Source organism: Opisthorchis viverrini (assembly GCF_000715545.1).
Source record: "Opisthorchis viverrini unplaced genomic scaffold opera_v5_2, whole genome shotgun sequence".
In the NCBI taxonomy this organism is placed as follows: Eukaryota; Metazoa; Platyhelminthes; class Trematoda; order Opisthorchiida; family Opisthorchiidae; genus Opisthorchis; species Opisthorchis viverrini.
Genome location: NW_008751658.1, coordinates 4,390,082 through 4,402,325, shown reverse-complemented (window position 1 = coordinate 4,402,325; position 12,244 = coordinate 4,390,082). Strand labels below are relative to the sequence as shown.

At 41.9% G+C, this 12,244-nt stretch overlaps 1 protein-coding gene across 1 annotated transcript in view; it reads right to left on the bottom strand.

Moving 5' to 3' along the window:
* Positions 1-12,244, bottom strand: part of T265_00253 (hypothetical protein) — a gene marked incomplete at both ends in the record, with an annotated part of 112,948 nt that overhangs the window by 85,214 nt on the left and 15,490 nt on the right. The window contains one exon of the mRNA XM_009163961.1: positions 7,830-7,958. Within this exon, the coding sequence (XP_009162225.1) occupies positions 7,830-7,958 (129 nt within the window). The remainder of the gene's footprint in view (positions 1-7,829; positions 7,959-12,244) is intronic.

Here is a 12,244-nt window from a genome sequence, read left to right as displayed (position 1 = left end):
GTTCAGTGCGATACAGCGCAATCATCTCGGCTTAGTCACAGACGGTGGAACCGGTTTGAATCAGGCACCTCCGTCAACTTCCTCTGTTCTGCCCAGATTAGCTAACTGCAAAATTTTTCTGAACCGGTATGAACAGAACACAGTGCATCGATTCAAAGGATCGAGTTACAGTACCCAACTAGCACAGGTAGATAGGTAGGAATCGATTAATGAAAAAGAAGCCAAAAAAACTACGTGAGTGTAGGGTGCCAATGAGCACAAAATACCTCGCTTCTACGCAGTATACAAAAAGAACATCCACTAGATTCAGAGAGTTCACTCTTTCCCTCTCCGCCACAGATAACTCATGAAATACACACTTATGTATCCAAAGGTCACCTCTAACTTACATCGACAGAGTTTTAGCTGATTTACTCAGAGTCGACTCACTCTACTAAATTTAATGTGAATAGTACCAAACTCTACTCCTTCGATTAAATTCACATCAATTGTTAGGCTTTCATTGACCTGTTTCCTTTCTCTGTGCCATGTACTGATGAATTCGCACGAACTTACGATTCTCGAAACTTCTGAAGTCAGTTCAGCGTTGTCTTTGTCAAACTGTGAAAAATGCATAGAGCAGTCACCAGTTTCCTATTTCAGCTTTCATCCGCTCAGATTCGGAAAGATGAATAATGCGGCTTGCATGAATGCTTGTATGGGTGAAAAACTGAACAAGTTTGAAGATAGTGTTGTTCTCTAGGTACATGAAGTCGATTGTGAATCGATCAGTTTTCCTTTCAGAACACAGTGAACTTACACGATTCAAGGTTTGATGGATAGTTAGAAGGAGGTCACAACTATCATTAATCCGCTACCTTTGCAATTTTTATGTGGTTTTTTTGAGCACAACAGTTTTTACGAAAAATTACCAGCAGAAATGCCAGTGAGAGTCTGCACACATTGTTTCAGTGTATGTACACTTTCAGAGAAGATTTTGCGAATCTTCGGATGGGTGGTGTAATATACAGTCAGCGTGATTTTTCTGGGGCTTGTGAACATGCCAAACTTTCACCGAATGCGCCAAAAACTTATAAGAATGAGACCTGTTCTTCAGTGTGACTATGAGGGTTTGACGTTTCGGGCAGGCAGAAGAAAATGAATTTCTTGTATCGCGTGGAAAAATAAATAACCGACAATATACAATTAGATTACTTAATTCGAGAAATACACTCATTTGCTAATTAATTTCGTTTTCACAAAAGACTCAACTGAATCTCTCATTTGTGATATTCTACAATAGAATGTGAAACCAAACTGATTTGCAAATGAGTGTATTTTTCGAAAACAGTCCAATTTTGGTTCAAGCAGAACATAAGGTTGACGGAAACCCAGGGACTACGCCTATCTGATGAGCCCGAAGAAGGGCGAAACCGGTCGTGGGTTGTCGAAGATTTTTCAGCAACCTTGTGAGTAGTTCCCCTTATGAAGACAGATTACTTAGTGTTTAAGAGGTAATTATACTGGTGCTCAATAAAGAATAAATAGGAGAAGGGCGAGGACTGGGTGCGAAATGTCTACTGTAATCAGACAAAAGATAAATAACAAGATGCCTGCACCCTAGAACGGCAGTGAACTAGACGCAACTTGACAGCATGCTGAGGTTGACACACAGTTCAATTCGTACCTCATGCACCATAAGCGTAGCACACCAGAGGAGATTTTTCTTGAACCTTCGGCAAAAATGTGTCGCAATGCTCGCAACATGCAACGCTTTGAATGGTTTCTAACTACTCACTGAAGAGACGACGATTTCAGAGGAATCAGCCTCACTGCGTTCCCTCTTATTTTACGTCACTATGTCACAGCCTTCCCTTTCATCAACGGAGATTTGTAAATGGAAGCAACCCGCCAATAAACTCATGATTTTAGTGCTCCTGTAAAACAAAATGGAAAATCCTGAAGAAAGGTCTGGTATAGTGAAGGTGCAACAGGTATGCTTGCACGTAGTAAACCCGTCTGATATTTAATTTTGGGTGACTGATGCGGACGCACTGTCATTATAATCCTCTGCCAAACTCCACTGAATATGAATTATGCATCACTTTGTAACTATCACAACCCGTAATGGAACAGACGCGCGGCTAATTGATTAACTTCTTCGAAAACATGAACGGACAAAACTTATCCATTTAAGTGAACTATGGATATACATAGTGAAATATATTTCTTTTATACGGAACGCAGCCTATTTGCTCACGCTTCCACGAGACCTCTTCAGTGTTGGCGTGGTATTCCGATCAATCATCCGGCTTCCAAAATTCGGTAATCTGTATTTTAAGTCCCCCAAATCCTGTGAAAACCGATGCTGCTCGACGATGAACGCGTCTGATGCGGCAGACGCCATCAATTAAGTCGGGCATGCACACTACCGGTGACCAACACAAGACACATTCTCAGTCATTGACCAACAGGCTTTCGTGTTTCGACCGGTAAGTAATGCCTTCGCTTATGGAATCATACGGAATATAGCAGTCATCAACAGTTCATCAGAAATTAGTAGACAACTTAAGAAAGGCAACAAATTTTTAAGATCAGTTGCTCCGCCGATGCTAATAACCTACTGATTCTTGGAAATGCATACAAGGTCACAAATCTACTCGAAATTTCATAATGTGCCAGCCAATCGTGTGAACTCAGCTATTTAGGTTTAGTTTTTTGATCACGATCTTTCAAAGAAGAGGCTCAAAATGACAGTAACAGAAAAGTAATCGGTTAAGGAATCTTAGGCCTTTAAACCTGGCATAAAAACTTACAACGTTCCTAAGGATAATTTATCGAATCCTAAGGACAGTTGAGAAGCATAATGATATTACCTTAAGTAGCTAAGCTATCCGGCAACAGACACTTCCCTATAGCAATGCACTATATTCACCAATATACATTTGTGAGATTCTCACAAAGCAACACGGATGGGGCTGGTTAGATGCACAGATCTCTGTCCCATATTTGGGTCGTTTTCCTTCAGTAGACTGTGGGAAATAAGCCTTTTCTATACGGATTCTCCTTCAAGATGAGTCGCACAGTAGATCCAAATTTTTCGTCAACCTTATGACTAATGCTGAGAACATAAATGTCACCTAATTGAAAACCTCTCATCGCCCAATAGCACGTGTACCGTTGGTTCACGCACGTTTTCTTCATGTATCTTCCGCCCCAACATCATTGCTCGTGGACAATTGCCCCGTTACAGTGTCGCTCACCTGTCAGAAATGCCTCAGTACGTGAGTAAATCCACCTGTCCTGCCTTACCAAAACCACAGATTCGAGCTCTGATTTGTACACTTGGGCGACCAATTGAGCGTGAGCAAAAGTTATCATTTACCAAAACAAACAGTACCGGCTGTGTGATCAAAAAAGGCTGGTACAGTCCATTCATAGTTGAAATACTAAAGATCATTATCGGGCTCCGTCTAATCCCAGATTTTTCAACTGCCTCATTCAATGTGATGCGACTCAGTATGCATCGGTGTAGACTGTTCGAATCATAGCCGTCCGGGTAAAGGTGGCATGTTACCCATAATCTTTCCTTTCATACCTATCGCCAACTTTACACGTGCTTTTGGGCTCAAGGTAAATATTATGCCCCTGGATTTACTGGCACTTAGTACAGATAAAATGCGCGAGTATTTGGTCTCACAAATGCTCAAAAGTTATAAAGCATCAATATTTTACGCACTTCCGGTGAGGCGCAACATGTATCAGGGGTTTGACAAATCACCTGGTTTGATTCGGTTAGGTTATGTTCTACAGGAGCGATATGAGTATATAGTTTGTAGCCAGATGCACAAGAACCACTGACAACTTTAGAGTTACATTAAGGAGCAGAGTGAGCCGATCTGAGAAAAAATTCTTCAATCGTGTACAGGAAGAATGTTATATCGAAAACAAAAGGAAGGATGACATTTTGAACCGAATCAGTGGGCAAATTAGCGCATTCGGTGTGGTAGTATGGAGTAGTACGCTCCGTTAATAATACATCACGTTTTGTATTCCAACTACTCTCACTGAGTAGAAAACGACACTTCTGCAGACCTTTATTCAGTTAGGTTTCCTTAGATGAAAGGCTTCCAAGAAATAATACTGAAATATATAATGTCAGCGAAAGATGTATTGGAGAGGTAATGCTGCATAACTAGCGCTATACTGCGACGTTCAAAGGTGGTTAGAATGCATCTTTCACAGATAAGAATCCCATTTTGAACTTGTGTCCAAAATATGATAGGCGTTAATTCATCCACCGCCCAAGTCACGGTGGTTCAGTACACAGACAGAGAGTACGGCCTAAAGGAACAGGGTAGCCCTGTTGAGTGGTGACTACCTCAGCTACCGCTATCGGACAAGGTTGTACTGCCCTGGACTAGCTGGTGAGCGCTATAAGCGTGATACGGAATTTATGGCGTCATACTACTCGACACGCGTGATTTGGCAATCAGACGTAACATAGTGAAACTGGCTGACGTTGTGTTGATTCTTCTGTCATCTGACTGAGTTGCCCAACAGTGCGTCCAATACATCCAGTCGCATAGTCATGGAAGGAGTATTCTGATCCAGTGTTCTTGGAGACAAAAACGAAATCAGTCGAACCTCCCAATCGTAGTCAGGTTTGGCTAAATAAACTGTACTGTTTCAGTTGGAACGATCGTGAGCTTACGGAAGAATTTTGCTAGACACAGCGCTAATTATATAATGTTGCTGGAAAAAACCTCCGTGGAACTTACTAGGTAAACACAATCTGAGATTCCATTAAAATCGAATTAATAAGGCGTTCGTTTAACGTTGATTATCAGTCGTGCATATTTGCTATCAGTACGGTCAGTTCTGGCCTTAAACGGCATTTGATACTTGTATATTCGTAGTGCACTACTCATGAGGTTGCTGAAAATTCGTCGACAACCTACGACCGGTTTCGCCATTCTTGAGGCTCATCAGGTAGGCGTAGTCCAGCCATCACCTAGGTGGAAACAAATCAACCACAGTTGATATCCATAGTTCACCACTAGCCCACCGCTACGCACAACTACGCACTGATGACGTCACCTCGATTGGGGATGAAACGTTTGCAACCAAATTGCCCAGCTCAGCGAACAAGACAACGACCATCCCTAGTTCACCTAGGGCGACCAACAAAGTCAGACTGCAAACGCGCTTTCCTTTATGTTACCTCGCTACAACGATCAGTTGGAAGTTCAAAATAAATTAGAAACCGTCAAGGGGTTGTTTCTAAGAAAACGGAAGATACAAAAGTTGCCGTGGTAGCAGGAATAATATGTGAAATACCACGTTTTCACCGCCACAAATACAGATGAAGATTATTTGGAACCCACAGTTTGCCTAATCGGTCAAAGATAAAAGGCACAAGTGATCTCAGCCACAGTGATGAAGAGTTAAGCTAAGGAAATTACAACCTCGCCCACATGTTTACCAGCACGACACTGACAGTATGACGCATGAACCCTGAATTGATAGATAGCGAACTTGAATTCTTTCCGATTACGTCCTCACAGTGGCCAATCTAAAGCTTCAATAAGGTGAAACACATTCACGTAAAATAAGGACGAAACAATCAAATGCATACGGTATGCCTTATCGATTTCCTTTGTTAGTTACAATCAGACAGCGATAAGTAGGCCAACCTGTCGACAACATTGCCAAAATCCGTTCCGTATATCGGGTTGTTGATCCACCAAGATTCAGGCTCAGTTCGAGAACTACTGTACCCTCGTAGTTTGGCGTGGGATTGCACGCAACCTTTCTCAGTCATGACATCACTCCAGGCCGCTGGACCACCGGAAGAAAATTAGCGGAGGCAAGAGATTTTAAGTCGTGGAAACCTCGGGACGTTTCCACACTCTGCATGCTCACGCAACAAAAGCTGTCCTTTATCCTTCCAAATTATACTGAATTGTATACGAAAGTGGTAACCAAAGAGATGTCCGTAATAGAAGGATGAAACATGCGCCATCTGACGTCAAGTCGAGTGGCTTTTGACTTCCAAATGTTGAAGACCAAAAGATCGGTGTCAAACATATTGTAGACATGAGTCTATTCTAACTTGCATTCTTTAGAGGCCAATTCGTTTTCCAGAGTTTCGAATCACCTATATTGGTACACCAGCAGTTTGATGCAACTGGCCGTCGCACTTTTTCGAATTGCTTTCAGTAGGTAGGAATTGCTGCCTTTGTCTCTACGCAGACAATCAGATGAGGTTGAAAATTCACGCTAAAAATCTTCATAGTCAACTTTCTGACCTGATAAATTCACCTGAGCCAATCCGGCATTTATTGTTTCCACCTTACTCAATTACCTACTACTACTGAAGAGAGTGCCGGTAGAATCATTATGCTTTGTTCTACTCAAGAAATAGAGACTGATAACTTCGCATCGATTGGTGATGAAGTGTTTGCAAATCTAACAAACCAATGACCAATAACAAAGCAGCCGCAAGCAGTGTGGAAGAATGCGAACAACCTTATCTCCGGGGTTTACTATAGGTGTATGGGCTCTTGGGCAGAAGTGAAAACACCACAAAAGTGACGGAAACATTAACTGATGGGTCGAGATCCAACAGAAGGGAGATAGAAATTGACAACACATTTCAAGCAAATAAGCGGGAAACCAAAACACCACGATGCATAAGGAACGGCTGGTAAATTGAAACCATACTTTGTATACACGTCAGTAATAAGAATACCACGAAGCTACATATTTCCAAAGGTATATACGAGTAACCTACGCGTTCTAGAGATATTGGACTGTCTGCGACATGCACAGGCTAATTAGTTTAAGGAATAAGAGAGGAAAACCAGATATACCGCTGTCAAGCAACCTCAGCAACATCGTCAAATTGAATGACGAGAGTAATGACCTGAGCGCAACCGGACAGCAAATACTGATATCCTTTTCCACTAGTATATCACTTCGCGTAGTTGCATTAGTACTGACGAACTACGTAGAATTTCGCATCAAAACTAACAATACCAAGTACTTCCGACCACCTGTACCCATTAAGTAAATTTTCAGAAGGTGCTGCGACTCAGTCTCCACCTTTACCACCTATGACACCATTTCTGGGGACGCTATATCAACCGTAGAACAACTTGATTCTCCGATATAATCCATTGGCCAGTTTGGTTGATTAGTGGAAGTAAAAAAGCAAAACTTTGGTTCAGGCGTCGAGAACCTGGTTGATTACAACCGAAATGTCCCCTTCAGGGCCTTTCAGGTGACGTATCGCATGAGAGCAAACCACAAAAGTTTTACACATACTGGACTACTTTCTGATGCCAAGTTGATGTTCACCGGGCTGAGCAAACCTGCTATTTATGCGTAAAAGCTGTGAAATTCATCAGATCGGTAAACCTGAACGGTCCCCAAATAATATGCTGAACACTGACCATAATTTTGTGGTCAAAATATTACAATCTACGGTCAGGTTGTGTATTTTTACTTATTCCATAGCTCCAACAGCCTCTCTTACTTTTTGCGTTTATTTGCACCGAGCTGGAAATTTCCAAACGAACTTCAGACATATCTGCTATTTCCTTTATCTATTAGCATTTAAATTCCTTCACAGATGTGACGCATAGCACGCCCTATATATAGCCCGTCGCTGTATTTAGCATTTTGTACCGGTCCCATCAGCGATCGCTTTATGGGCTTTTGCCGCCGTACATTCGGTCACAAAATATCAACCCACCCGGGTGGTTGACTAAATGTTAGACAGACCAAGCACCGGAAAGTGCAGGTCAGTGAAATGGTCACGCGTGAATTCGTCAACTAAAACTCACTTTCAACTTTCAGTCGTCCCGGCTGTGGTATCACTGCAACTTTGAGTCGTCCGCGACGTTCCGTGTGATCGATTCCGCATAATCTGGGAGCCCGTTCTGTGCATCTTTTGTGGACATTCAAATCACAGTCTGGACAAAAGAAGAAAGGTAACATTGTGTTATTAAGAACTATTTTGATATCAAAAGATCTCGGGTAATTTGAATGATATCTTGCGTAAAACGGAGCATATGGCTGTGGTTATAACAAATGTGTACACAGCAAAGGTCTCATTTCTCCCTTGCAGTTAAGAACCGTAAACTGCGCCGACAAGCTGACACCCAGCGCATCCCTATCGGCAATTAGTGGGACAAGACATCTTTAGTAAGAAGATCGAATTTGAAGAATACGAACTTTGTAATTTGAAATGATCACGCCTCTTGTTTTCTCCACTTCCAACGTACAAAAGTATTTTACATCCAACTAAGGCAATAGAGACTTCCTGTGTTGGAACACAAAAGCAGAAAATGCATGAAGCAGTAGTTGAGGCTGAACCAGAACAAATCGATGAACCGTTTAAAGTAACAGAGACAAGTCTATAGTATCTCCAGGAGTACAACTGATTATACACAACTTGAAAAGATTATTGGTTCAATGCAGCTTTGTTAGAATTTATTCATGATAGGCTACTTTGGCAATACGTATGGCCAGATGGCGAGATGGCTCAGGGGTAAGATGGCTCAAGTGGTTATAGCGCGAATGTACTGATCGGAAGGTTCGTGGTTCGAAACCGACCTCCGCCTCTCGATTTCCCCTGTCTAGGCTTGGGCAACCTGGCAGTATCCCAGCCCTCTTGCTTCCTTCGGGTGGCATGGGAGCTAGGCAGCGGAAGGGTGTTACATCTGAAAGGTTTTTTATTTTATGGCCAGCTACCAACAGGCAGATGGAGAAATTAGGTAAGCTTGGGACAACAAAACGAACCCAAAGTGACATCGGCTCGGTCATTGCTAGTATTCAAAATGCAATGTTAAACTAATCCTCACTTTGTTTGTATTGGAGTTGGGATAGAGTATTACGGAATTAGCTGAGGAAATATGATGAATTTCGATGGAGAAGCCCGATTACACACCGTAGACCGGAAACACGTTCACACCAGATACATAAAACTTCTTATAAATGATACTGACACGTCGTTTGGGTTATCTGCGCAGTAGCTCAGCGATTTGTTTACCTGAATATTGCCACCCAAAGTTCCATGTGAGTTTTTTGTCCTCAGTCTTAATTTGGGACTAAAATTAATCACAATTAATATAGTGGTGCGAAAAAGTCACCTCCTGAAAGTAGGATAATGACGTTTTCAGAGCATAGTTTGTCGCTGTATGATATTCACTTTGTCACATTTCGTGCGAGTTAACGGAATACTTTGGTAACTATGGTATCACCAAGCTTATTTAACCCAATTTCGTACCCACACAAAGTCGTGGTCTAGGTTCCCCTCTGAGCTGCGAAGACCACATGACTGCAGTACAAACGTATTGGTCTGCTATCAGGACAGCGAATGGAAGGCTCCGGCACAAACCCGGAACTTTCGTCGACTTTGACCGAGATAAAATGGTCAGAAGTGGATTAAAATTAACAGACCAAAATGAGTGGATGGATAGATTGTCACGAAAAATGCTGACAACCACAGCTCATTGATGTGCCGACGCATTGTGTAAAATGATAGCAATTACGACGCTTACATTTCAAACAGGGCTGAGTTTGGTCGCAACTGGAAGAAATCAGATTCGATGCTCGCAGAAAATCATTAGTGAATGAGTTAGTACGCCCGTCTGGAATAAAGATCGTGTGCACGCCGTGACCTTTGTCCGTGTCTGATACATGTAAGTGGTTCATCATTCATCATCATCACCATCATCATCATGGAATGCTCTACGTCCAGACCTTCAAACGATTCATGAAAGCGTACTACTCCCAAGCGACTTTTCGGCAATAATTTGATAGGCCTCCCGCGGATTGCCAGGATACATATAGTCTCAGTGGTATACGTTTTCTCAGCTAGTGTGTCCAGTTGCTATTAAAGCAAATTAACCCCCGAAGTGTCCTCGACAGATCAAAAACTATGCCTTCTCAACTAAATTCCACCCTGTCACTTTTATCTATGGCACGTCTAGTTTTCAGTTAAAAACTAGTGTATTACTAGTACCGTGCTAAATTTTCCGGTCCCCGTGTGTCAACGTAGCGGAAAAAATATATATATTTGAGGTTCTTCAGTGCCGTGATTTCCAATTCGCGTACATGTTATCAGGTCCTGGCGTGGGCAGAACGGTATAATTCGCACTATGACACCACTACTAAAGTGTCACCAGTAAACTGCATTGATGACAGCGGTTACAACAACCTATTTACAGGACGGAGCCAATTCGGGAACGTGGACATTTTAAAACGAACTTTACACAACGATAGTAATACTTTTCATACAGTTGAAAAACATCAATAGGAAGGATTCAATCGAAACTCGCTAGAGTTTCTCCTTCACACCATGTTAATATGAAAGTGAGTCGCAAGTGCAAAAATGGTATGACAGCAGAATACTGATCAGAATGCACTGTAACACATAGACAATAGTATACTATATCTAGATCATAAATTATTGCTATTACCCTCACTACCGAGACAAAGTCAAAGTGCATACATAGTAACAGGTCGAAGTCCTGGTCATTTAGTCGGATATTAGACATGATCCACCACCCACAAGGTTGCTGAAAATTCTTCAATAGCCCGCGACCGGTTTTGCCTTTCCTGAGGCCCATCCAGTGGGCAAAGTCCCCGAGGTCCCGAAACCTTATGTTCCCACATGTGTCGCGATATCTCGAATATCGTATCAAATGAAACGTAAGGCGGTCCAGTGTAGTACATTCAGTTGCTTTAAAACATCATAAACGGAAAATTCAGCTAGATTCCAGGTTCGTTTCCCGCAAAACCAAATTTGTTTGCAAATAAGTGTATTTCGCTAGCTGGACACTCCTCACTTAGTACCTTGAGAATCGTTTTGGTTTGGCTCCGAAAACCTTCCGGTTACAAGCCAAATTGCGTTGAGTTTGAGGGCCAAATCGTAACCCTAATAATGCGTACGAAACAGTCGTTCAATACATTAACCAATTTAGTTGGTTGAATAAACCACCTGTTCGTATAGTAGTTAAGTGTTTCCAAAATGCAAAAACAAACGATCAGAAGATAGCGGGACGTACCAGACATCGTAAAACCGTAAGGATTCTACCGAAGAATTTAACCAGAGTAGCCATTTTGGAACTGATCAGGTGAGCTGTTCAAATTGCAACAACCAGTGACAAGTCCGTTCATCAGTCATTCTCTCTGTCGCTCTGTTTCGGTTAGATTCTTGCATACTCTTTCAACCACTAACCTGGGAAATTTTACTCTCCCGTGCGTGACTTTTTCGAAAGGATAACCACCAGTGTTTACATAGCCGTGTTGTGGGACAACGAAAAAACGGATGTAAATTTTCGCTGTTTCGTAGACTCAAATCCCTTTAGGCTAGAGCTTCCTGTATTTTACACTGTCATATAATGGTGGAATGTCAATCAGCTTACCAGTGTAAGAAGCTGTTGTTTTGTTCTTTGAGTTAAATTGAACTGGTAAGTACGGACACCAGACTACCTTAAATGTCATTGGAGAACTTTAGTTCGCTCCCATCAGCAAAAAACACGGGCGTATGAATCTGACCTTAACAACATGCACTGTAGTGGTTAAACTACTCACATCAACTTTAAAACCATTGGTCTCAGACCGCTAAGAAGGTATACTGGGATGACAGACATCAATAGTTACAACATCTCGTAACACTCAAATGATTGAATGTGCTCACTTCCAGCAGTAGTGTACGGATTCCAAATCTGACCATCTCACAATCACTGGATGTTTGTTAAGAAGACGAACAACAAGCGATCACTTCTAATCAGACATGTTGATCTTCATGTAAGACATTAATTATTCATGGCACAGCAAAAATTAGGTTTTCTCTGAAACCATATGGTTATTTCACTTCAGATTACATACGGCTGTCAAACGCCTGGAACAAATCGAATAGAACTGAAACCAAAACCGGAAAACTGGTTCTCCGACGCAACAGGTGGACTGATCTGTATTCTCACGACCCGTTCACAGATCATGGGGACATTTCGACGTCCGCCCATTACAGTGTGCTAAAACCACGAAGAATCCTGTCGGTTTAGGTGGGTAGAAAAATCCATTTTCAAACCAGTTCTATAAAAGCAAATGCGCATGGACTATTATATATTTTGTGAAGTTGTCACTGAACTAATTCCTTCTAACAACTCTCGGTGTAATAACTTCCCCACTATTAACAGTGAAGTTACTGTCCTCGGGTTGTCATGGCCCTTGTGTACTAAAATATGCA